Source organism: Myxocyprinus asiaticus, chromosome 5, assembly GCF_019703515.2.
Source record: "Myxocyprinus asiaticus isolate MX2 ecotype Aquarium Trade chromosome 5, UBuf_Myxa_2, whole genome shotgun sequence".
NCBI classification, from domain to species: Eukaryota; Metazoa; Chordata; class Actinopteri; order Cypriniformes; family Catostomidae; genus Myxocyprinus; species Myxocyprinus asiaticus.
In genome coordinates, this window is record NC_059348.1 from 24,799,032 (window position 1) to 24,823,608 (window position 24,577).

At 44.8% G+C, this 24,577-nt stretch overlaps 1 protein-coding gene across 1 annotated transcript in view; it reads right to left on the reverse strand.

Annotated features, from left to right (window-relative positions):
- The window catches only part of LOC127440388 (dihydropyrimidine dehydrogenase [NADP(+)]), a 231,188-nt gene that overhangs the window by 115,408 nt on the left and 91,203 nt on the right, over positions 1 to 24,577 (reverse strand). The window contains exons 12-13 of the mRNA XM_051696916.1: positions 15,974 to 16,158; positions 7,749 to 7,964 (exon numbers count right to left, since the gene is read on the reverse strand). Coding sequence (XP_051552876.1) covers positions 7,749 to 7,964; positions 15,974 to 16,158 — 401 coding nt within the window. The remainder of the gene's footprint in view (positions 1 to 7,748; positions 7,965 to 15,973; positions 16,159 to 24,577) is intronic.

A 24,577-nucleotide genomic window follows, 5' to 3' on the forward strand; every position in this document is an offset into this window, starting at 1 on the left:
AAGTAGTAAACAGTCCAGTACCTTTGTCTGATTTTCAAATACCTTTTTGGTTCAAATCAAAGTTTTTAAAGTTGTGATTCGCCTAAGAGTTTGTTGGTTGGGTTCATGGCTTAAACCCCTTTTGCGAAGTACTTTATGAAATCCCTATAGAAATGAAAGGGGAAAATACAACCAAGATGGCTGAAAAAGTTGATGGGCACTGTTGCGCTCTATTGCCGAGTTGTGGGCCTGTCGACATGAATGATTGTGGAAAGCAAGTTTGCAGTTAATAATTTTGGGAAATTATTTCAGTTGCAGTGCTGTATTTCCATAATATTTATTTATTAAATAAAATGACAGATCTTTTATAGAACTGTTGTAAAGCTAATGACTTAACTTTGTGGTTTGTGTTATGCAAATTAATTAATTATTTGTTAGATACCATGCATTAATAAATCATATAGGTTGTTTAGAAGTGATGCAGGTGCATTCACTTATTATCCACCAGAACAACAGAAAAAATGATTCTGCTGTCATGTATTTGTTTTAGTTTGGCTTTTTCAAGTTTCCAACTTGAGTGCATGAAATGTTGTAGGAGCTTCTCAGGTGAAACTGAAGGCAGTAATAGTGATTATATAATAATATTTAACTAAATATATACATTTTGCAGCTATTTGTTTGTTTGTTTATTATGTTTCTGGAGCTTGCACCCAACCTTTTCTTCTCCTCTGCATCTTTCCCACATACAGAAAAGGCTAACTCTTCCACTCACCATTGCACAGTCTGTCAGGGAATGTGTAAAACCCAAAAGGTCATGTCTTTGACAAAGATGATTTCTAAACGACTTCTGTTCGCAAAGACTGTTTAAATTTAAATGTTTTCATTATTCAAATCGTCCTGTTTTTAAACACACTCCTTAATCGGACAATAGAAGTACAATCTATACTCAAAGATCTATAAGCCTATAAAAAGACACTCTCACAGCTCACTAACTAACCAACTAAACACACTGCATATAGTACAGTATTTTAATAATTGCACATTGTCATCAAACACACCAAGACATCTGAATTATTCATTGGAATCATTCATATTCATACAAACACCTAAGAATGTAAAGCCATCCAAATTCACCTCTGGGAGTGGCCACCCTCTCTCTCCCTCTTTCTGTCTACCTCTCTCTCTTTCTCTGTGGAGTTATGTACTCAAGGTGTCTGAATCAGTGCGGGAGAGTTCCGCCCACAACATGTTTCCCTGCAGAGATATGTGCACTTAACAAATTGGCATTAATTGTGGGACGACAGCTGTCTGTCCCCAGCCACCATTGATTTCCTGCCTGCTCTGGCTGGCCCACATGGGCGTGAGGGACTGAGTAGGAGAGAGAGAGTGAGAGAGCACAGAAATTCTAGTTAACTATACAATAATACCAAACTTGGTGGAACAACATCTGGAGCTTCTGTTTGGAAGAGCTATCACAATTTTTTTTTCTATGGATTAGCAATCTAGAAGAGATGGATACTGAAGTTGCACTTTTAAAGGGATAGTTCACCCAAAAATGAAAATTCTCTCATCATTTACTCACCCTCATGACATCCCAGATGTGTATGTCTTTAATTTTCTGCTGGACACATACAAAATGTTTTAGAAGAATATCTACTGGGCAGAGAGGAGAATGTTTAGTAAAAAAAATGAATTAATTACTTTTATGCTGCCTTTATGTGCATTTTGGAGCTTCAAAATTTTGTTTTTGAACAGCATTGTATGGACCTACAGAGCTGAAATTGTCATTTGTGTTCTGCTGAAGAAAGAAAGTCATACACATCTGGGATGGCATCAGGGTGAGTGTATAATGAGAGAATTTTCATTTTTGGGTGAACTATCTCTTTAAGACCCCATGAAATCAAAATTGGAGCTTTGTGGCATTTAGTCCATGTCTATAAGCTTTAAAGCCATTTATATTCTAATCTATTCCTAAAAGACAAAATTAACCTTTAGCAGATGTGCACCTTTAAAATTGACAAATTTTAAAGGTTCGCCTCAGAGCTTGTTGGTTGGGTTCATGGCTTAGAACCTTTTGTGAAGTACTTTATGAAATCTCTATGAGAGAAATTAATGGGGAAAATACAACCAACGCTATATGTGTTCTGCTGAAGATAGAAAGTCATACACATCTGGGATGGTATGAGGGTGAGTAAATGATGAGAGAATTTAAATTTTTGGGTGAATTATCCCTTTTAAGACACTGATGATTAGACAAGTACAACACACGACAGGCATACAGGTTCTTTAAATAAACTACTTATCTATCTATTTATTTATTTATTTATTGTTGTTGAAAATTTCACGATATAAAGTATGCTATAAATTCAGAAATATTTAATAATGTTAAGCGTGGATTTAGATAAAGTCGGCAATGCATCATACTGAGGGAGTGTTTTAAAATATTTAGCTATTCATTTACAATGGAGAAAAAAGTAAATGTCATAATGAATGCGCATTCATAGATTTTTTTAAAATAAATTAATAAATGAATACATTAAAATGCAATTTAAAAAATGCAAGGTATCAAAATCATTATTCAAGTATGATCTGGTGAAAAAGGAATCCCCTACATCTAATACATTTAAAAAAATATGAAACAAACTGGCAACAGGGTTTATTAACATAACCTGCAACATATAGTATACCAACTCATACCAAATAGAACTCCAACCATAACACAAGGGAAATGAGAATCTTTGACGTTGACTATGTGTCAGAGAATCCAGGCACACTTTATTAGGAACACTAAAATTTAAATCGACCAACCAAATTATATTTAACCATGACACTGTTCTTTAAATTAGAGGCTTGTCAGACATGTGCATGTCATACTGAGTTACATACTTTATGAGAACTTACATGAAAATATCTGCCAATCAGAAATAGATCTGTCAATCAAACTCAAACAGCTCTGGGAGTGGGCAGGAAAGAACACAAATATGCTCACACCCACCTTTATAAACGCTAACTTAATTGGGCAAAGCACGACGCAATTAGAGGCCAATTAGGCGATGCGGATCTCATCTGTTCTGCTGTCCCAATTTTACACTGCAGATATTAAGTCTCATGGCCTGAAGCAGTGCGTTTTAAAGCTTAGGTGTGATAAGCTCCTGTCTGAGCTATGACAATGATTGAATGTGTTTTAAACAGCAGGGGATGGGCTGATTTCTCATGCAGGAAACCGAGCGAGCACTGTCTCGGCACTCCACTCTGATCCATAACCAACTGGCTAAATCAGTAGAGGGGAAAGTGGTTGTGTAGCTGGGGAGCTTTGTCAGAAGCGGCCCAGACGATGTTATGATGAATGTGTCAATGAGAGGGAAATGTATTTTCTACACACGCAAAAATCCGGCTCGCCTCCTTTCTTGCTAACTTTAAAATTCATCACTCTGCAGGGGCATAATGAACTCCATCAAAAATCTGCCTGCATTAACATCATCTCCGAGCAGCTGTTTCAATGGCTAAGGATACTGCTCATGTGAGCTCAAGAACAGGAGTAATAGGCAATCAAGCTCCCATAAAAGAACAATAGCAGCCGTCATTCATTCTCATGTACAATTAGCACTGCTCTGCCTGAGTGATGGCCCCTTAGCCCTCCGGCGTTTTGACGGGTGGACGTGCCACTTCCTGGCTGCCTGTCTGTAGCAGCACCACGGCGGAAGAGTATGACGCTGTGCGAAGTCTCTCACACGAAGAAGACTTAAAAGGCTAATTGCACCTAAAGGTTCTGATCCATCAGAGATCTCAACACCCATCAGCTCTACAAATCTTGCTCGGGGGGAATTCGCCAAGAATGAATTGCGGCCACTGATAGTGCTGTTCATTTGCATGCACTGTCTGCAACGTTTTAGTGCCTAGTTCCCCTGTTGTGTTTTGGATGCTGGTATTGTTGGTGTACATACAAGTCTTTCTCTAGCTTAAAGGGATAGTTCACCCAAACTGGAAAATTCTCTCGTCATTTACTCACCATCATGACATCCTAGATGTGTTTGACTTTCTTTCTTCTACAGAACAAAAATTATGGTTTTTAGAAGAATATTTCAGCTCTGTAGGTCCATACAATGCAAGTGAATGGGTGCCAAAATTTTGATGCTACAAAAAGCACATAAAGGAATCATAGAAGTAATCCTTATGACTCTAGTGTTTTAATCCATATTTTCAGAAGAAATGTGATAGGTGTGGGTGAGAAACAGATCAATATTTATGTCCTTTTTTGCTTGAAATTCTACTCCCTGCACAGTAGGGGGCAGTATGCATGAAGAAGAATGTAAAAGTGATCTGTTTCTCACCCACACCTATCATATCGCTTTTGAAGATATAGATTTAACCACTGGTCATGGTTAACCACAAAGTCATATACATCTGAGATGGCATAAGGGTAAATGATGAGAGAATTTTTATTTTTGGGTGAACTATTCCTTTAAGTAACAAGACTACCTTGGTCAACCAGCTTCACCAAAAAAAAAAAAAAAAAAAAAAACCAGCGTTGGTTGACTAGCTTTACCATCAGAACTGTCCATCAGCTAGACCAGCCTCAGGCCAAAACTAACCAGGCCAAAAAATCGTGGTCTGGTAAGCTAGTCTTATCCACAGGGTCACTTATGGAAATTATGAAAATTATAAATAGCCCAAAAAACTGTGCAAAACTCAATTTGCCTGCCACAATTCCCGATCCTGGGGATTGGTTCTGAGTGATCGGTTATGGAAGATCCAGCAGACTACCGATTTCTGGCTTACTGGGACTGGGATACTTTACTCGAAGTGGCAGCTCTTCCACTGCAATCCAGGCACCTGAATCGTATCCTGAAAATGCTGAAAGCGTGCTTGACTGCACAGTTTGTCTGGATATCAACCTGGTTATGATGATCTATTTCATCATTTGGTCATAATTTCATCAATTACTGCTGCCATGATCAATAACCAAAAACTGAAAAGTGGTGCAACTTCAATCCTAAGTATTTGATGGGTATGAAATTTGCCTATCTGATGTATCTCACACCATGTAACCTGCTCATATGGATCTGACAATCACCAGATTCTTAGATCTTCATTGATGACAAACAAGAGAGAAGTACATCCAGCTGTCATGTAAAAAGAGCATGTTAACCAGGGGCCCTGTTCCAAGCCATTGTAGTGCCGATTCCCAAAGCCTCACATCTTGAGACAGAAGGGAAAAATAAAACATTTACATATGCAAGGCATCTCATTAATTATAATTAATGAAAGTGCCGCCTGCTTACTCAGCACCCGTTAACGCTAGGTAAATTAGCGATTCAACGCACATACACACCAGTTTTCATATCCACTGTGCTATTCATGCCATGTGGCCTCAGCGGACGGTCCATCTTAGTTCGGCTCAATGCAGGAGAAGAGGATTTTAAAAAGAAGACCACTATGTTCTAATGACAGCACTGCATGGAGGCACTGAGAATATGTTGACACAGAGGGGTTTGCTTTTTCCTGCCTAAGAGAGGGAATAAGAGAGAGAGGCAATCATTCTAGCACGTGAAGAGCAATATGACCTCTATTTGTTGAAATATGGCCTTATCTCTCTGCAAAAATTATTAAAGGGATAGTTCACCCTTAAAACTGTCATCATTTACTCACCATCATGTTGTACCAAATTTGTAGAGTTTCTTAATTTGTTGAAAAACTAAAAGAGATTTTTGTGAATTTTAGTAGAGATGTCCCGATACCATTTTTTTGAGAACGAGTAAAAGTACGAGAACTGATACTTCATTTTTGATACTCATTTTTCCCCCCCCTAAACTCCATATCAACAGTTTATTTAAATTTTATCATCAAAATGGTGTTTAAATAAATGAATTCATTAAAACTTTAATCAAATGAAAATATAACAATTAATTTTCAACATAATGTTGTATTATTTTTTTATCAAAAGAAGTGTTAATACAGAATCTCACAGCACAAACCAAAATACAACACTGGAGTTATATTTTGTCAAATAAAGTGCTGCATAACAGAGCATCACAGATGGTAGATCCTGCTTAAGTATAATACAATTACTGCTGATTTATTATTATTATTAGTAGTAGTAGTAGTAGTAGTAGTAGTAGTACAGTGAATATTACATAACTTTACAGTTGGGATATATTTCTGTCATAAATGTTTCCTATAAATGTACCTTTTTGATGGAGCCTTTATTTTGAAGTGTTTCTGTGTTGTTGCTCTGACGTTATGACGGCAGCTTCCCACTCTGGAAAAGCCGGTCACTACGTGACTCAAAGTGATTATTAAAACTGCAAAAGGCTGCTATTTAATTAAATAGGTATGTACTCTGTATGTGCCTCCTGCTACAACGTGAATTAAAGTTTAATGTCATCTGCTACAAACAGAGCGCTCGATGCTCATGATGGTGTTTTTGCGGTTAAATAATCTCACTACGACATAACTTGATTTTAATTTGTGGGCTGAATGTTTACATAATAACATTCGTACATCAGATGGTTTTTGGTATCGGAGCATTTTTACAATTACCAGTACATAACTGCAGTATCGGACCTGATACTGATACCAGTATCGGTACATCCCTAAATTTTAGGGACTTTTTTCAAACAGTGGAAGTAAATGGTGACTGAGGCTTTCATTTTGCCTAACATGTTATTTTGTGTTCCATAGAAGACAGAGAGTTATATGGGTTTAGAACAACACAAGGGTGAGTAAATGATGAGATAATTTAATTTATAGTGAACTATCCCTTGAACTCCATTCTAGGGTTTTGCTGTTGACATGGGCGAAGTATCCAATGAGATGAGTTAGATCAAATGGTCACAGGACCCCCAGAGTTCTGCAGAGAAATAACTGACACAAAATGACCTTATTCCAGGCAAAACTTGAATACTGTTTTTAAAAGATTGATCCTTCAAATTTCTTTCTTTGAAAATGTTCAGTGCCTTGCTACTTTTTTCTTTGAAGTCCTGTAAACGTTGTCATTTGCTTTCTGAAATTCCTTGTGAAATTGACGCTATGATCGAAGAGCTGCACAGACGCCTTTTAACGTTGCCATGGAGATGTCTGATACGACTCAAACCCTGCGTCCTGCCTCTCTTCTCCTTTCTTTTCTCTCTTTTTTTTAATTCTATTTCCATTTCTAGCTCCACTAATCAAGGACTGCCAATAAGCCCAGAACAAACAGATGTTACAGATTAATTTTCCCATCACTTGAATTAGAAAGTAAATTAAAACAAAAAGATTTTCTGCTAGAGTTCAATAAACAACTCATGCCTATTTATTTTATTTTATTTATTTTTTTACCTCCTGTCAAGAACAAATGTTACATTGCTAACAAGGCAGATGCATGGCTGTCTAATGGGGGGTTGTTGGTTTTCCAGTGCTGTTATTTTCAAGCTACCAGAATGTGGCTCATTATGGCTGGTGTTCGTGGGTGCATATGTGTGTATGTGTGTAAGTGTGTGTGTATGTTAAGCTGTTTCACAAGCTGGAAAGGCTAACATTATTGTTAGCATTGACCGATGCTGGAGCTTTCATATGCTTCTGACCTTTCAGGGATTTTTGCCAAGGTTTCAGTTTCTATGATATTGTACAAAAGAATGTGCTCTGCAGATACTTTGTAATGCAGAAATCAGGTGCACTGTACACTTCCCACACAAACACACTATCCAAATCCATAAGTGCACGTGAAGCCTATGGCATGCTGCATGGTGACTTTCCTGCACATATGCTTGTGTTCTGTAAATATACTGTACCTTGTCCAGGCCAAAGGTCTTGGTGAGGGCGAAGCCCCAGCCCTGCTTGAAAGCCCTGTGGATCATGGCTGCGCTGGTAGTGGGGGGAGCGCTGGCCAGTCCAAACGGGTTCGGGAACTTAATCCCGCACATCTCAACGCTGATGTCCACTGTATCGATTGCGCAGTGGAACAAGGGCAGTTTGGGAGTGGTGCTTACTGTGTTACCATGGAGGGACTGCAGAGAAAACACACAATCCATGCTTACTTGTTGTGCCTTTAATACAGATACAAAGAAATACTGAATATGAAGATACAGTTGCGGGGAAAAAAGTATGTGAACCCTTCGGATATATCTGGGTTTCTGAATAAATTGGTCATAAAATGATATCTGACATTTAACTAAGTTGGAACAATAGACAAAACAGTCTGCTTAAACAAATAACACCCAAACAATGATAGGTTTTTATGTTTTTATTGAACACACTGGGTAAACGTTCACAATGCAAGGTGATACAGAACGGATAGTTCCGGTCCTGGATGCTGATTGGTCAATTGCCGTGTTTTATTCACACCTCATTCATTTTTGTTGCATGGCAACGTTCTGTTACAGTTTACTGTCAGGGACTATCCCTGCACCAGAAATTACATACTGTCAGAGTTACAGTATTTACTGTATTTGAGGAAGGACGCATTTCTCTGCTGGCAAAACAGTAAGTTCTTTAGATATGCATGGGAGTAGAATGAATAGATTCCGGACATACTTCTCCAGAGACATGGGTAATGACCCGTGACCCGAATATATGATGTGATAACAACAACAGAGAAACTAATCTACTCTGGTTTTCTTAAACAAGCACCATTTAAGAACAATAAACAACTTTATTGGTATATACTGTATATATCTCTTACATTTGAAAAGAGCCATCCAATTTGCGGTTCATCGGCATACTTTTAAATCCAGCATTTTGAACGTGACGTCTCCTCAGCTCCCATGGGATTATGGGATCGTAAAGTGTCCAGTCGATCCGCACTTCAGAATCTAACCAGAAATAGCAGGTATTTCTCGCTCACTGTTTTATGAATACTAAGGATTCAGACATACTACTCCACTGATATACTGTTTTTGGCATACTAGAGGAGGGATGGCATTTAAAGAGTTTACTTAAAAAAAAAAAAAATAAATAAAAAAAAAATTAATAAACAAATGTTCGTCCATTTGTTTTTCCTGTTAGATCTTTCATAGTGATCTTTACTGTATGTTAGATTGTAATTGGCCTCATATCTGTCACAGCAGTTACACTTTGAAAATTAAAAACAGCCATTTGTGATCAGAGTTAAAGGGATAGTTCACCCAAAAATGAAAATTATCTCATCATTTACTCACCCTCATGGAATCACAGATGTGTATGACTTTCTTTCTTCTGCTGAACACAAATGAAGATTTTAAGAAGAATATTTCAGCTCTGTAGGTCCATACAATCCAAGTGAATGGTAATAGATGTATATCTACTTTTGTAGCTCCAAAATTCATGTAAAGGAAACATAAAAATAATCCATAAGTCTCCAGTGTTAAAATCCATATTTTCAGAAGCAATATAATAGGTGTGGGTGAGAAACAGATCAAAATGTAAGTCCTTTTTTTACTCTAAACCTCCACTTTTAATTTTACATCTGAAAGTCACATGTGGTGCCTGTTTAGTTTCACTTTCACATGTGAAAGTGAAAGTTAAAGTGGAGATTTAGTGTAAAAAAAGTACTAAAATATTGTTCCCTATCTGTCACTTACTCGAAGTTGTGTCGATGTAGTGACACTAGGGGTCACTCTTGGGAGCCCGAGACACCTCTGGTCTTTGATAAAAGGCCAATGAAAATTGGCGAGTGGTATTTGCATACCACTCCCCCGGACATACCGGTATAAAAGGAGCTGGTATGCAACCACTCATTCAGATTTTCTCTACGGAGACGAACGGTCGATGTTTAATGAGCTGAATGTTCATTCACCTCTGCTGGATTCTCCCTCCTCTGCACTGGTGCACTGCAGAGAACGCCCCTGGGCGTTTCGGCAGAAATAATAGAGTATATTTTATTAAAAGAGCATATTTCTCCAAAAAAGTGGCACACACGGAACGTCTTTTTAAAGACACGTCTTTTTAAAGATGCCTTTCCGTTTGTGTGTTATTCCTGGTTGCGGTCGTTATCTCTCAACATCTGATGGTCACGATCGCTGTCTTTCGTGTCCGTACGCAACCCACACGGAGACAGCATTTGTGAATGGATCATGCATTCATCGCGAGAACATGACCATGGCAACGTTGCGGTCGCGGCTTGCTTTCGTAAGAAAGCAAGACACCCCAGCGGCTCCCTGCCTCGGTCCTTCTACCTACGGGTATGAGGCCAGCGCGGCTAGCACTGGGGGCGATTTGGGGACCCCAATGGGACCACCTCCACCGGGTATCCCCCCTCACGGTGAGTTGGACCGCTCTCGAGCGCAGCATCGGAGAGCGGGCTCATCCAGTCGGATGCAGAAACCTCAGCTGGGCTCCCTCCCTCGGGTATGGTCGCCCAGTCATAGGCTGACATGGAAATGATGGACATGTTTTCCGCTCTCCCCTGAACCCTCCGCTCTCCCCTGAACACTCGCAGCTCAATGATTGGTTCCTGGGCTCGCAGTGCCGCTCACAGCCATGCCCCGCTCCAGTTCCTTTCTTCCCGGAAGTGCACGAGGCGCTGACAAGGTCGAGGGAGGCACCTTTTAATGCCCGGTCCCGATCTTTCAGCTCCCCTGCCCTCACTACCCTTGATTGTGGGGCGGCCAGGGGCTATTCGGCGATTCCTCCGGTGGATAAGGCGCCCAAAGCTCCCGTCCAAGGCCTGTAGGTTTACGTCGTCCCTGATGGCCAAAGCCTACAGTGCCGCTGGACAAGCCGCCTCCGCCATGCACGCCATGGCTCTCCTGCAAATCCACCAAGCCAAGGCACTAAAGGAACTGCACGAGGGTAGTTCAGCCCCAGATTTGATGCAGGAGCTGCACTCGGCGACTGACCTCGCTCTCCAGGTGACGAAGGTCACGGCGTGGTCTCTCAGGCGGGCGATGTCCACCTTGGTGGTCCAGGAGCGCCACCTTTGGCTCAACCTGGTCGAGATGGGAGAGGCCATCAAGGCATGGTTCCTTGCTGCCCCCATTTCAAAGCGCCCCTGAGACGGGCGACCCAGGGACGAAAAAACCCACTGCCTTGGAGCTGGTAAGCAGACCACTCCATCCCCCGGTGGAGGGCCGGGAGGAGAATCTTTTGTTGCCTTTTCATTTAATTTCGCAGCATGCCCAAGTGGCTGCGGTACCCAACAGTTCAGCAAAAGAACAGTTTCCTCGTTCCCTGGGTCACATACCCGGTGTGCACGGCCGTCATCATGACCACCGTCCACCATTCCATTTTGGCAGGTTTGGCGCTCCAGTGGCGGTCTCCCCGCCCCTGATGTGACAGTCTCCACGGGTCACGAGGACAGGCCTCTTCCTTCCCCATCCCAGGCTGTTCCGGGGGTGGTCACAAGGAGCCAGGTAAGTGCTTTGATGTCCCTGAACTCAGCACAGCCACAAAATGGTGTGGCACCTCAGGCTCCGCCCCGCCGCGAGGTCCCACCTGCTGGTGCGTCCGACGAGATTGTCCCCTTGGTCCCCCTCGCCCGGAACTTGGACGCGTGGCTTGCGCTTTCCAATCCGTTGCGATGGCTGATCCGGACCGTCCGACTCGGCTACGCGATTCAGTTTGGCAGGTGTCCGCCCAGGTTCAGCGGTATCCACTTCACCTCGGTGAAATGCGAGAACGCTGCTACCTTGTGCGTGGAGATCGCTACCCTCCTACAGAAGGATGCAATAGAGCCTGTCCCTCCGGCCGAGATGAAGAAGGGGTTTTACAGCCCCTACTTCATTGTACTGAAAAAGGCGGTGCGCTGCGGGACCACCTTGGGCACCACGGGACACATCGCGTGGCCATCACGCCGATCTGTCACCGCCTCTTCAGCCCTTGGACCGACCTCACATTTCTACTGGAAGGCGTTCCCCTAGAGCAGGTCTCCAGGCACGTTGTGGTTACGACAGATGCCTCCAAAACAGGCTGGGACGCTGTATGCAACGGGCACGCAGCCGCCAGCTTATGGACGGGCCCGCGGCTGCATTGGCACATCAACTGCCTCGAGTTGCTGGCAATTCTGCTCACCCTGCGGAGGTTTCAGCCATAGATCCAGGGCAAGCATGTGTTAGTTCGGACAGACAACATGGCAACGGTAGCATATGTCAACCGTCAAGGTGGTCTGCGCTCCCGTTGTATGTCACAACTCGCCCGCCATCTCCTCCTCTGGAGTCAGCAGCACCTCAAGTCGCTATGAGCCACTCACATCCCGGGTGACCTCAACACTGCAACAGACACGCTGTCACGGCAGGTTACCCACAGGGGAGAGTGGAGACTCCACCCTCAGGTGGTCCAGCTGATTTGGAGTCGATTCGGGCAGGCACAGGTAGACCTGTTCGCCTCCCAAGAATCATCCCACTGCCCGCTCTGGTACGCCCTGACCGAGGCACCTCTCGGTATAGATGTGCTGGCACACAGGTGGCCCCCTGGACTTCGCAAATATGCGTTTCCCCCAGTGAACCTACTTGCACAGACCCTGTGCAAGGTCAGGGAGGACGAGGAGCAGGTCGTCCTGGTAGCACCCTACTGGCCGACCCAGATGTGGTTCTCGGACCTCATGCTCCTTGCGACAGCGCTCCCTTGGCAAATTCCCCTGAGGAAGGACCTTCTTTCTCAGGGACGGGGCACCATCTGGCACCCGCGACCAGACCTCTGGAATCTCCATGTCTGGTCCCTGGACGGGACGTGGAAGACTTAAGCGGCCTACCACCCGCAGTGCTAGACACGATCACTCAGGCTAGGACCCCTCTACGAGGTGCCTGTATGCCTTTAAGTGGCGTCTGTTCGCTAAGTGGTGTTCTTCCCAACGTGAAGACCCCCAGAGATGCGCAGACGGATCAGTGCTTTCCATCCTGCAGGAGAGGTTGGAAGGGCGGCTGTCCCCATCCACCTTGAAGGTGTATGTAGCCGCTATAGTGGCACACCACAACACAGTGGATGGTAAGTCCTTAGGGAAGCACGACCTGATCATCAGGTTCCTGAGAGGCACCAGGAGGTTGAATCCCTCCAGACCACTCCTCGTTCCCTCATGGGACCTCTCTGTAGTTCTTCAGGGTCTACGGAGAGCCCCCTTTGAGCCCTTGCAGTCAGCTGAGCTTAAGGCACTCTCCTTGAAGACTGCCCTCCTGACTGCGCTCACTTCCATCAAGAGGGTAGGAGAACTGCAAGCGTTCTCTGTCAGCGAAACGTGCCTGGAGTTCAGTCCGGGCTACTCTCACGTGATCCTGAGACCCCGACCGGGCTATGTGCCCAAGGTTCCCACGGCCCCTTTTAGGGATCAGGTGGTGAACCTGCAAGCGCTGCCCCAGTAGGAGGCAGACCCAGCTCTGACGTTGCTGTGTCCAGTGCACGCTTTATGCATCTATTTGGATCGCACACAGAGCTTTAGAATCTCTGAGCAGCTCTTTGTCTGCTTTGGTGGACAGCAGAAAGGAAGCGCTGTCTCCAAGCAGAGGATCGCCCACTGGCTCATTGACGCCATAACAATGGCATATCACGCCCAGGATGTGCCGCCCCCGGTAGGGCTACAAGCCCATTCTACCAGGGGTGTAGCGGCTTCCTGGGCCTTGACCAGTGGCGCCTCTCTAACAGACATTTGCAGAGCAGCAGGCTGGGCAACACCCAACACCTTTGCGAGGTTCTACAATCTCCGGGTGGAACCGGAATCATCCCGTGTAGTGCCACGCACAAGCAGGTAAGTCCGGGACAGCTGGCCGGGTGTAACGCTTGTGCATAGCACCTTTCACCTCCCCTGAGCTGAAGACGTGCGCCGTTTACTCCCAGTAGTGTTCACAAACTGTGTTTCCTGGATGATTTCCTCCGAGCCCTGTGGCAGACGAGTTTGCGGAGAAACACGCTGCCGGCTCAGTACACGTGCTAACTAAGCCCTGCACTGGGGTAGGTGCTCCGCATGTGGTGGTTCCCCGTAGGTAACCCCATGCGATGTATATCTTCCGCTAATTCGTTTCCCTGTTGGTAAACTGTGTCTTCCTTGGGCAGAGGCCCCTTTGCCCCAGTCACCATGCTTGTAGAAACTCCTCCCCCGCAGGGTAAGACCTACCATGGGACTTCTCCATATGACATACTTCTGACAAAGCTCGGCAAGACCATGTGATGTATTTCCACTCAAAATACCTCCCCCCCAAAGGGCCGTTCGACACTCATAACAGTGTTGGGGGAGGTTATGTGTCAGCCTGGTGCGCTGGCTACGAGGCACACAGTAGTCTGCCCGTCACACACCGCCAGTTCACGTAACACAGTTCAGCCAGTTGCGCCGTTTCGTATAGGGACCCCTAGTGTCACTACATCGACACAACATTGAGTGAGTGACAGATAGGGAACATCCTGGTTAGTGCGTAACCTCCGTTCCCTGATGGAGGGAACGAGACGTTGTGTCCCTCCTGCCACAACGCTGAACTACCCACTGAAATGTCCGCGACCTTGTCTCGGCTCCTCAGCACAAAACCTGAATGAGTGGTTGCATACCAGCTCCTTTTATACCCGTATGTTCGGATGAGTGGTATGCAAATACCACTCGCCAATTTTCATTGGCCTTTTATCAAAGACCAGAGGTGTATCGGGCTCCCAAGAGTGACCTCCAGTGTCACTACATTGGACGTCCTGTTTCTCACCCACACCTATTATATTACTTCAGAAGATATGGATTTAAACACTGGAGTCATTTGGATTACTTTTATGTTTCCTTTATGTGATTTTTGGAGCTACAAATGTAGGTATACAGTGCAGCTATTCTGATCACCATTCACTTGCATTGTATGGACCTGCAGAGCAGAGATATTTTTATAAAAATCTTCATTTGTGTTTTGCTGAAGAAAGTCATACACATCTGGGATAGCATGAGGGTGAGTAAATGATGAGAGGTCAACTATCCTTTTTTTTAAAAGACCAAATCTCAAAACAGGGTGTTTTAACCGGACAAATTACACTTTTTTGAAAGCAGTTATTTCCTCGGTTGCCAAAAGAACTCGGAAGTGCCACCTGTCAGCGTTTTTGTTCGTAAACAGTAACTTCATCTAATGTGAATACAGACACATAATGTATATTCATTCCACTTTGCATCGAGCTTAACAACGCCCTTCAGCCGTGACTATATTCACTGCCCCTGTGCCCCCGTGTCAATAGGCCTTTTATTCAAATTTGGTGAATCTTTGGTGGTCTTTACAAAATTGCATATCTGCAAATACTAAAACAGCCGCAAATATTAAAACAGCAAAACAATTTTTTATATGTGTACAGTGGACACAAGTCAAAATGGTCTAGAACCGCTCCTGTCCCTGATCACACACTGTTGCCTGCAACTGTATTGCATTCTTTCAGATTGGGAATGGATGAGGGGCTCTTCTACTTTTGTATTCCTTTCTTCAAGAGTATACTAGTGAAGAAATACTTTTTGAAAGCTAAATCACATAGATAAACAAGTACGTTGAAGGAATGAATGTCTCATCCTGCTGAAAATCCAAACTTAAACGCAAACTCCTAAAACCAAAATTTAAACAACACCCACAACAAATGTGATCTTCCACTGCTTTACGCAATCTTGAACTACTGAACCCATTAGCAAACATTTGACCAGCTCTTTCAATGTAGTCCGAAATTACAGAATGGTATTGGGGGAGGGAAATGGATTTAGTTGAACAAACACTCCAGTGTGGCTTCCTCTGGCCACAGTTACATTAGCGATTAACCTCTGCATGAACCTTCTCTTTACGCTGCTACTTAGGCCTCATTGCAAAATCACAGAAAATAGTCTCCTGCTTGAAAATCTAAGGGGCAAAAAAAACTTCTCTTTGAGTGCCTAAGCCAAAAGCACTCAAGATGTCACCTTGAGAGAAAAGTCCCAATGGAATTATGCCCCCACGATAAAAAATGTTAGTGTAAAACTTTGAGTGCCGCACTAATGCTGAAAATTGCTGGCACTGACACATAATGTGAAGCATGCTTTTAGAGTGACACACAAATGTGGCCAAATACTAAGTATGCTATGTAAGACATCCAAATGCAGAATTAGATGGATTGGCTTATTGAGTGGAGAGCCCACCTGGATGTACTTGTGGATGTGCCAGGAAGCTTGTTTGCCATCATTGACAGACTCAACGGTGGTGTTGGCCAAGCTGGCGATGTCTCCGCCTGCAAACACCCAGGGTTCACTAGTCTGCATGGTTTCGCTGTTCACCTCAGGTGTCCCCCATCCAGTCATCTTGATGGGCTCCATGGCATTTTTCACTGTTGCAACACACAACGTCACACAGATCAGAGAGGCTAGGAATGAAAATTAAGTGAAAATATGTTGATTAAAACTACAACTAAGCAGGGCATGCCGGTAAACAACCAATATAAACAGTGGGGTCCAAAAGTCAAACAACAAATTGAAAATCCGGGATTTAAAATCGAATTCAAAGGTTAAGTGTGTAATTTCTCTGCCACTAGCAACGCCAAACCCAATTGCAAGAATAATGATTGTTTTCAAAGAGGATTCTCAAAAATGTCCCTCGTCTTCCATTGGTCGAACCATCGGCCACAAAATCACACATTAGATAGTTGCTGTGTCTGGCTTGTTGGGATTCTCAAGCAAACAGAGCAATGTTTTGAAAGCCACAGCATTTACACACTTTGGGAAAATCATATATCTCAGATATGTCAATTTTTCAGTTCAACTTTTCAAAAAATGCAAAACAGAAGCATCTTCACTAGTGGTTTCACAGTTTTGGACCTCACCATACATCTATACCTTTCACTAAGTTAATGCTGGATATTGTTTAAACGTATAATAAAGACATGTCTTTGGAAGAAGAAATGACAGTCTCTCTGGATGGCTCCGTGAGAGAAGCAGAGGAATTTGTAACCCTGACGGCCTTGTTTATGCTTTTGCCGTGGCTGTTATTGTTGAGTATATTTTCCCTTTTCTTTTTTTCTAGATCAATCCCCTAGTCCCTCTGCCAGCTCTCCTTGCCTGACGCTCCACTGATCACGAAGACTGCCGGCCTCATCACTTTCAGCAAAAAACAAAAAACATTCTTACACCCTCCTGTTTGCATCCCCCATCCCTCTCTCTTGCATGCACACACGCCAGGGCTGTGGAGTGTGACAAATCTAAGGGACTCCTGAGATCTTCCCCTTAAATGAAATGGCCTCCTCTCAGAATCCAGTAGACCTCTCTAGAGTAACTTCTCATTCAACTGCTCAATGCCAAGCCCCATTAGCAGACAGAATGCACGCTGTTATGAGAAATACAATGAGGAAAATGCTGGCATGAAGAAATGCAACAGCATAGAGGACAAGAAGCCACTTCGGATGGATGAAAGTGAGTGTGTGGGATGCATTTTTTGAAAAGGCAAAAACAAATCACTTAAAGGAATAGTCCACCCAATTCAAAACCTATATGCTGTTAATTTGTTCCATGAAACACAAAAGGAGAATTTGGTAGAAAGTTCACACTACTCTTTTTCATACAACGATAATAATAATGTCTGTCAAGCTCCAAAAAATGCCAAAAAACACTAAAGTAAACACCATAAAAATAGCCCATATGACTACATTGCATTATATTCAAAGTCTTCTGAAGACACATGATAGCTCTGTGTCAAAAATGGATGGAAATTTAAGTCATTATTCACTGACAGATCTTCCTCTCCGCTGCAGTTCTCAATAGAGATGTTGTATTCATGTATAAATCATCCTTTTGAGCTGGTTCTTTTCAATGAACAGGTTTATCTGATTCACAAATTGCACTGAACGATTTCTTCAAAAATTTAATTCAGCCAGTTCTCAAGTTCAACTCACTCACTCGGTGATCCGATCGCAGAAGTTCTCAAGTTAACAGGTCACTGGAGGGGAAGATTACCTGTGAATAATGATTTAAAATTTGTATATATTTCTCACACAAACCTATTGTATGCCTTCAGAGGACTTGAATATGGAGTTGTATGGACTACTTTTATGGTACATTTTTAAAATTTTTGACAGTTGTAGTCACTATGAACCTGTGTTGTATGAAAAAACCTAAATGACAATTCTGCATTTTTGTTCAATTGAAACAATTATACCATATGGGTTTGGAATGACATGACAGTGAGTAAATGATGACAGAATTAAAAAATGTTGGTGAACTATTTCTTTAACTAAGGCTGAACAATTTGGACAAAAATCCATTTTGCGATTATTTTTAAAAATATTGCAATTGCGTTATGAAACAAAAAAGTCAAAAGTGATTCCTTTTGATCAAAATTAGGTAATGTTTTGCTAATGCCTTCCAATAAAAGGGCTACTCTTTAAGGCAATGTTTCATAAACTGAGGTCCGCAGACACCCAGGGGTCCTTTTCAAATAGCCAGGTTGGCCGTGGAAAATCCCTGAAGAACCAAACTCAGACACTTTTCACTTCAGCCAAAAACAAATAGATAAATAAATAAAACAGTGAACAAAGAGAAAAAAGACACTGTCGTTTTCACATTCACATTGTGAGCATATTTCAATCATATTTAAAGGCCTCTGGATCTGAATATGTTTTGCTTAAGGGTTTCCAGCAAAGGATCTCCACAAGGCAAAAGTAGCCAGTCAGCTGCCCATCCCACTGGCCGATGGTGATCGAATCACCGGCCGTCCTGCCCACCCAAGATTGCAGGGGGAGAATTTCTAGTTATCTCTGCTTTTCTCTTCTCTACTCCGCAACGCAAGTCTTTTCTGTTGCCTCCACCGGCCATTGCAGTGGATAAGTAATTCATATCTTGGGCAAGGTGCGGGGAGTGAGTGGCATTCATAAGCTCGCTATCTCTGAGCTTCAAGTATGTGATGAAATGACTCTCCGCTCAGAGACATTACAGCGCTTATGATGGATGACAGGCCGGCCAGAGGGCAACAACACTGCGACAACAAAACGTTAAGAAAAAAAAATAAGGATGTGAAAAATAGTCAAATGAATATGTGCCAAAAAATATAAATAAATAAATAAATAAATAAAATAAATAAATAAATAAATAAAACACACACACACACACACACACACACACACACACACACACACAGATAAGTGGTGGTGGTGGCGTAGTGGACTAAAGCACTGAACTGGTAAGCAGAAGGTTGTTGGTTCAATCCCCACAGCTACCACCATTGTGTCCTTGAGAAAAGCACTTAACTCCAGGTTGCACCAGGGGGATTGTCCCTGTAATAAGGGCACTGTAAGTCACTTTGGGTAAAAGCATCTGCCAAATGTATAAATGTAAATAAGCATATATGTGTGTGTGTGTCAGAAATTAACATTTTGACTGTAACCTATAAAATAAAATCAACATCAAAAACAACATCAGTACTGAAATTAGAAATAATTGACCAGACACAATGTTAAATTATACAGCTGTCTAGTTTCATTGTAGATTTTGATTTAATCACTAACTGTTTCAAGTTGAATTTACTGTTTTTCATCAAAAAACACTTCATATTAACTACACATTCAACAACATTCACCTCTGAGACAGTGCATACATTCTGCAGATGTACTAACCTCAAACTAAACCAATAACTAGATAGGCTTTGAACCAAATAATAAGAAATATATAAATTGTTAGATTAAAAAAGAGGAACTCACTACTGGGGCAATCTTTGCCACTTTAACTCAAAAAGCTGATGCATTTTGGTCACTTTTAGTGACATTGTTGCCCTGAGCCCCGATTAATTTCTGATCCTTGTGTATCCTTGTGTGTATATGCTGTATATACAAGCAAGAACCTCAGTATATATGATCCAACCATAATATGTGAATGTGTGGTGGATGTTTTTGGCTAATCTGATGAAATAAGGTTGTATTTGTGATGGTGGATTGATAATGGATTCCCATAATGAAACGAGGCTCTTGTGTTTGAGGGTCTTATCATCTCCTGCCTCTCCCTCAGAGTGATGGTTATCACACTGTGGCTACTAAAATCTGCTAAGGAAAGATAAGTGGGGTGGTGCTGAATGCTTATTGACGAGGGAACAGTCTGCTTTCTCTAATGGCTCGCTTGGGAAATCTTTCACACAGACCACAGTAAGACCAACATGTGCTCTCACATATTCAGCACATCAATATTCTTATACACTACAGCAAACATCAGAACCAGGCTATGTTCGGAATGGAGTTTTAGCTTACTACTTACTGAATACTGTGCAGTGCATACTGTATATGGCCTACTTTTAAAATAATTGTCAGTGAAACAATTTGGTATTATGCAGTGATAAAAGTTTCAAACATTAGGAGGCTGCATTGTTGTTACACGACCTTATTGTAATTGCATTTAAGTGGCATTTGGTTATCATTTTGGAAATAAATGTGGTAAAAATGGGTTGCGTAAAACTAATGAGATTCAATTAAGAGCAAATTGATACTTTTGCTTCAGTCTCAATCTTCTCAGAGTTCCCCTTCTGTCACTCACTCGACGTTGTGTCGATGTAGTGACACTAGAGGTCACTCTTGAGAGCCCCGAACACCTTAGATCTTTGAGAAAAGGCCAATGAGAATTGGCGAGTGGAATTTGCATGCCACTCCCCCGGACATACGGGTATAAAAGATGCTGGCTCACAACCACTCATTCAGATTTTTTCTTCGGAGCCGAGCGATTGTACTATCAGCGAGCTGAATACTACTGCTGTTCCATTCACCTCTTAAGAAGCGTATGCTGTTGGATATATGGCACATTTCCAGCGGCTTTCTCTCCTTCTGCACGACGAGTGCAGATTTTGCCCCTGGGTGCTTCGACAGCACTAAAAGTGTGTATATTCCTGCTAAAGAGTATATTTTCTCAATTGGAGCACACACATTGATGTTGAAAGTCTTTTTAACAATGAGTCTTTATAAAGATGCCTTTCTGTCTTTGTGTGATTCCAGGATGCGGTCGCTATCTCTCCGCTTCCGACGGCCACAGGCGCTGCCTCACATGTCTGGGCAGCGATCACACTGAGGCAGCGTTCATGGATGGTTCATGTTCTCATTGCGAGGATATGACCATGGCTACGTTGTGGTCACGGCTTTCCTTCTTCCGGGGGAAAGCCACTCTAGCCGCCCCCCGCGCCTCGCTTTTACCTCCGGGTACGAGGCCGGCCCGGCTGGCACTGGAGGTGATTTGGGGGCTTCAATGGGCCGGACTAAGAGGACGGTCAAAAAGTCCCTCCTCCCCCGTCGTCAACCCCCCCAACGCTGGGTACATGGAGCAAGGTAAGTGCTTCGAAGGTCTCCTCAGCACAGCCACGAGTTCGAGACGAAACGAGGCTCCTCGACGTGGCATCCCTTGCTCCCTCCCGCCGCGAGGCCCCACCCACAGGTACGTTAAACGCGATCGTCCCCTTAATGCCCCTCGCCTGGAGCTTGGACGCATGGCTAGCGCTTTACAATCTGTCACGGTGGTTGGCCAGGTCCATCTGACTCAGCAACACAATTCAATTCGCCAGGCACCCACCCCGGTTCAGCGGAGATCGCGACCCTTCTGCGCAAGGGCGCGATAGAGCCTGTCCCTCCAGCGGAGATAAAGAAAGGGTTTTACAGCACTTACTTCATCATACCAAAGAAAGGCGGTGGGTTGCAGCCAATCTTGGACCTGCGAGTTCTGAACCGGGCCTTGCATAGACTCCCGTTCAAGATCACATTTTGCCGTGTGTCCGGCATCAAGATTGGTTCGCGGCGGTAGACCTGAAGGACGCGTACTTTCACGTCTCGGTTCTACCTCGACACAGACCCTTCCTACGGTTTGCTTTCGATGGCCGGGCATATCAGTACAAGGTCCTTCCCTTTCGGCCTGTCCCTGTCCCCTCGCATCTTCACAAAAGTCGCAGAAGCAGCTCTTGCCCTGTTAAGGGAAGTGGGTGTCCGCATACTCAACTACCTCGATGACTGGCAGATTCTAGCTCACTCTCGAGAGTTGCTATGCGCACACAGGGACCTCGTGCTCAGCCAGCTAGGGCTTCGGGTCAACTGGGAAAAGAGCAAGCTCTCCTCGGTTCAGAGCATCTCTTTTCTCGGCATGGAGTTAGACTCAGTCTCGATGATAGCACGCCTCACGAACGAGCATATGCGGTCGTTGCTGAACTGCCTGAAGTCATTCAAGCAGAGAACAGCGGTTCCACTGAAACACTTTCAGAGGCTCCTGGGGCATATGGCATCCTCGGCGCCGGTCATGCCACTAGGGTTGATGCATATGAGACCGCTTCAGCACTAGATTCAGACTCCAGTCCCGAGATGGGCATGGCGCCGCGGCACACATCGCATAGCCATCACGCCAATCTGCCGCCACTTGTTCAGCCCTTGGACAGACCTTGCATTTCTACGGGCAGGAGTTCCCCTACAGCAAGTGTCCAGGCATGTCGTCATTATGACAGACACTTCCAAGCGAGGCTGGGGTGCCGTGTGCAATGGGCACGCAGCCGCTGGCTCCTGGACAGGACTGCAACTGTGTTGACACATCAATTGCCTTAAGTTGCTGGCAGTATTATTCTGTTGATCCGGGGCAAGCATGTGTTGTTCCGGATGGACAACACAGCGACAGTAGCGTTTATAAATTGCCAAGGCAACTTACGCTCACGTCGCATATCTCCTCCTATGGAGTCAGCGGTGAGCGACTGAGGTCGCTGTGGGCCACTCACATCCCGGGCAACCTCAACACCACAGCAGATGTGCTGTCGCTCCAGGTGATGCTCAGGGGAGAGTGGAGACTCCACCCCCAGGTGGTCCAGCTGATTTGGAGTCGGTTCGGCAAAGCAAGTTGACCTCGGCTCAGACACGCTGGCACACAGCTGGCCCCAGGGGCTGCGCAAGTATGCGTTCCCCCCAGTGAGCCTACTTGCACAGACCCTGTGCAAGGTCAGGGAGGACGTGGAGCAGGTTACCCTCTTGGCCCTGTATTGGCCCACCCAGACTTGGTTCTCAGACCTCACACTCCTCGCGATAGCCCCTCCCTGGCGAATTCCCCTGAGGAAGGACCTTCTTTCTCAGGGACGGGGCACCATCTGGCACCCGCGCCTAGACCTCTGGAACCTCCACGTCTGGCCCTTGGATGGGACGCGGAAGACCTAAGTGGCCTACCACCAGCAGTGGTAGACACGATCACTCAGGCCAGAGCTCCCTCCACGAGGCAGCTTTATACCCTGAAGTGGCGTCGGTTCGCGAATTGGTGTTCTTTCCGAGCTGAAGACCCTCAGAGATGTGCAGTCGGGTCAGTGCTTTCCTTCCTGCAGGAGAGGCTGGAGGAACGGCTGTCCCCCTTCACCTTGAAGGTGTATGTGGCCACCATAGCGGCACACCACGATACAGTGGACAGTAATTCCTTAGGGAAGCATGACCTGATCATCAGGTTCCTGAGAGGCACCCGGAGGCTGAATCCTCCTAGGCCACGCCTGTTCCCCTCATGGGATCTCTCCATGGTCCTCCTGGGCCTTCGCGGAGCCCCCTTTGAGCTGTTAGAGTCCGTCGAGTTGAAAGCCCTCTCCTTGAAGACGGCCCTCCTGATTACGGTCACCTCCATCAAGAGGGTCGGGGACCTACAAGCGTTCTCTGTCAGTGATACCTGCCTGGAGTTTGGTCCGGGTGACTCTCATGTAATCCTGAGACCCCGGCCGGGCTATGTGCCCAAGGTTCCCACAACCCCCTTCAGGGATCAGGTGTTAAACCTGCAAGTGCAGCCCTGTCGTTGCTGTGTCCGGTGAATACTTTGCGAATCTACTTGGATCGCAAGCAGAGCTTTAGACGCACTGAGCAGCTTTTTTCTGCTTTGGTGGACAGCGGAAAGGAAACAATGTCTCCAAACAGAGGCTCACTGGATCGTGGATGCCATCGCTATGGCATAGCAGGCCCAGGCCGTGCCCGCCCCTTCAGGAATACAAGCACACTCCACAAGGAGTCTGGCATCCTCGTGGGCACTGGCCCATGGCACCTCTCTCGCAGACATCTGCAGGACAGAGGGCTGGGCGATACCCAATACCTTCGCGAGATTTTACAGTCTCCGGGTTGAGCCGGTTTTGTCCCGTGTTCTGTCAGGTATGAACAGGTAAGTTCGGGAATACGGACAGCTGGCCAGGTGTATAACTTGCATATAGTGCCTTTCCCCTCCAAAGAGGCGAAGATGTGCGCTTCTTTTCCCATGAGAGTTCACGAACCCGTGAACCCTGGATGTCCTTCCTCCCTAGCCCTGTGGCTCGCAAATTCGGTGGAGGATTTCACAGCCGGAACCAGTACGTGTGCTAATATGCCCTTACTGAGGTAGGTGCTCCACAGGTGCCAGTTACTCCGGTAACCCCCGGTGATGTATTTTCCGCAGTATGGTCTCCCTGTCGGCAGACCTGCGTCTCCCTTCGACAGAGCCCTCTCTGTCCTGGTCGCCATGTTTGTAGAGCTCCTCCCCTTTCAGGCAGGACCTACCACCGTGCCTCTTCCATGTGCGACTCTGAGCCCACATGACGTGCTTGCCATATGTTACCTCCCCTCCGGGCAGGACGTGGTCTCCGCGGGGTCTTTTCCCCCTGAAAGAATAGGATAGGAAAAGAACACGCATATATTGAGCATTAAAATGGCCCCAGTCGAATAACTGAATACTCTGTGGAGAGAAAACTTAGAGAGAAAAGGCTGCGGTTACTGTCGTAACCTCTGTTTCCTGATGGAGGGAACGAGACATTGTGTCCCCCCTGCC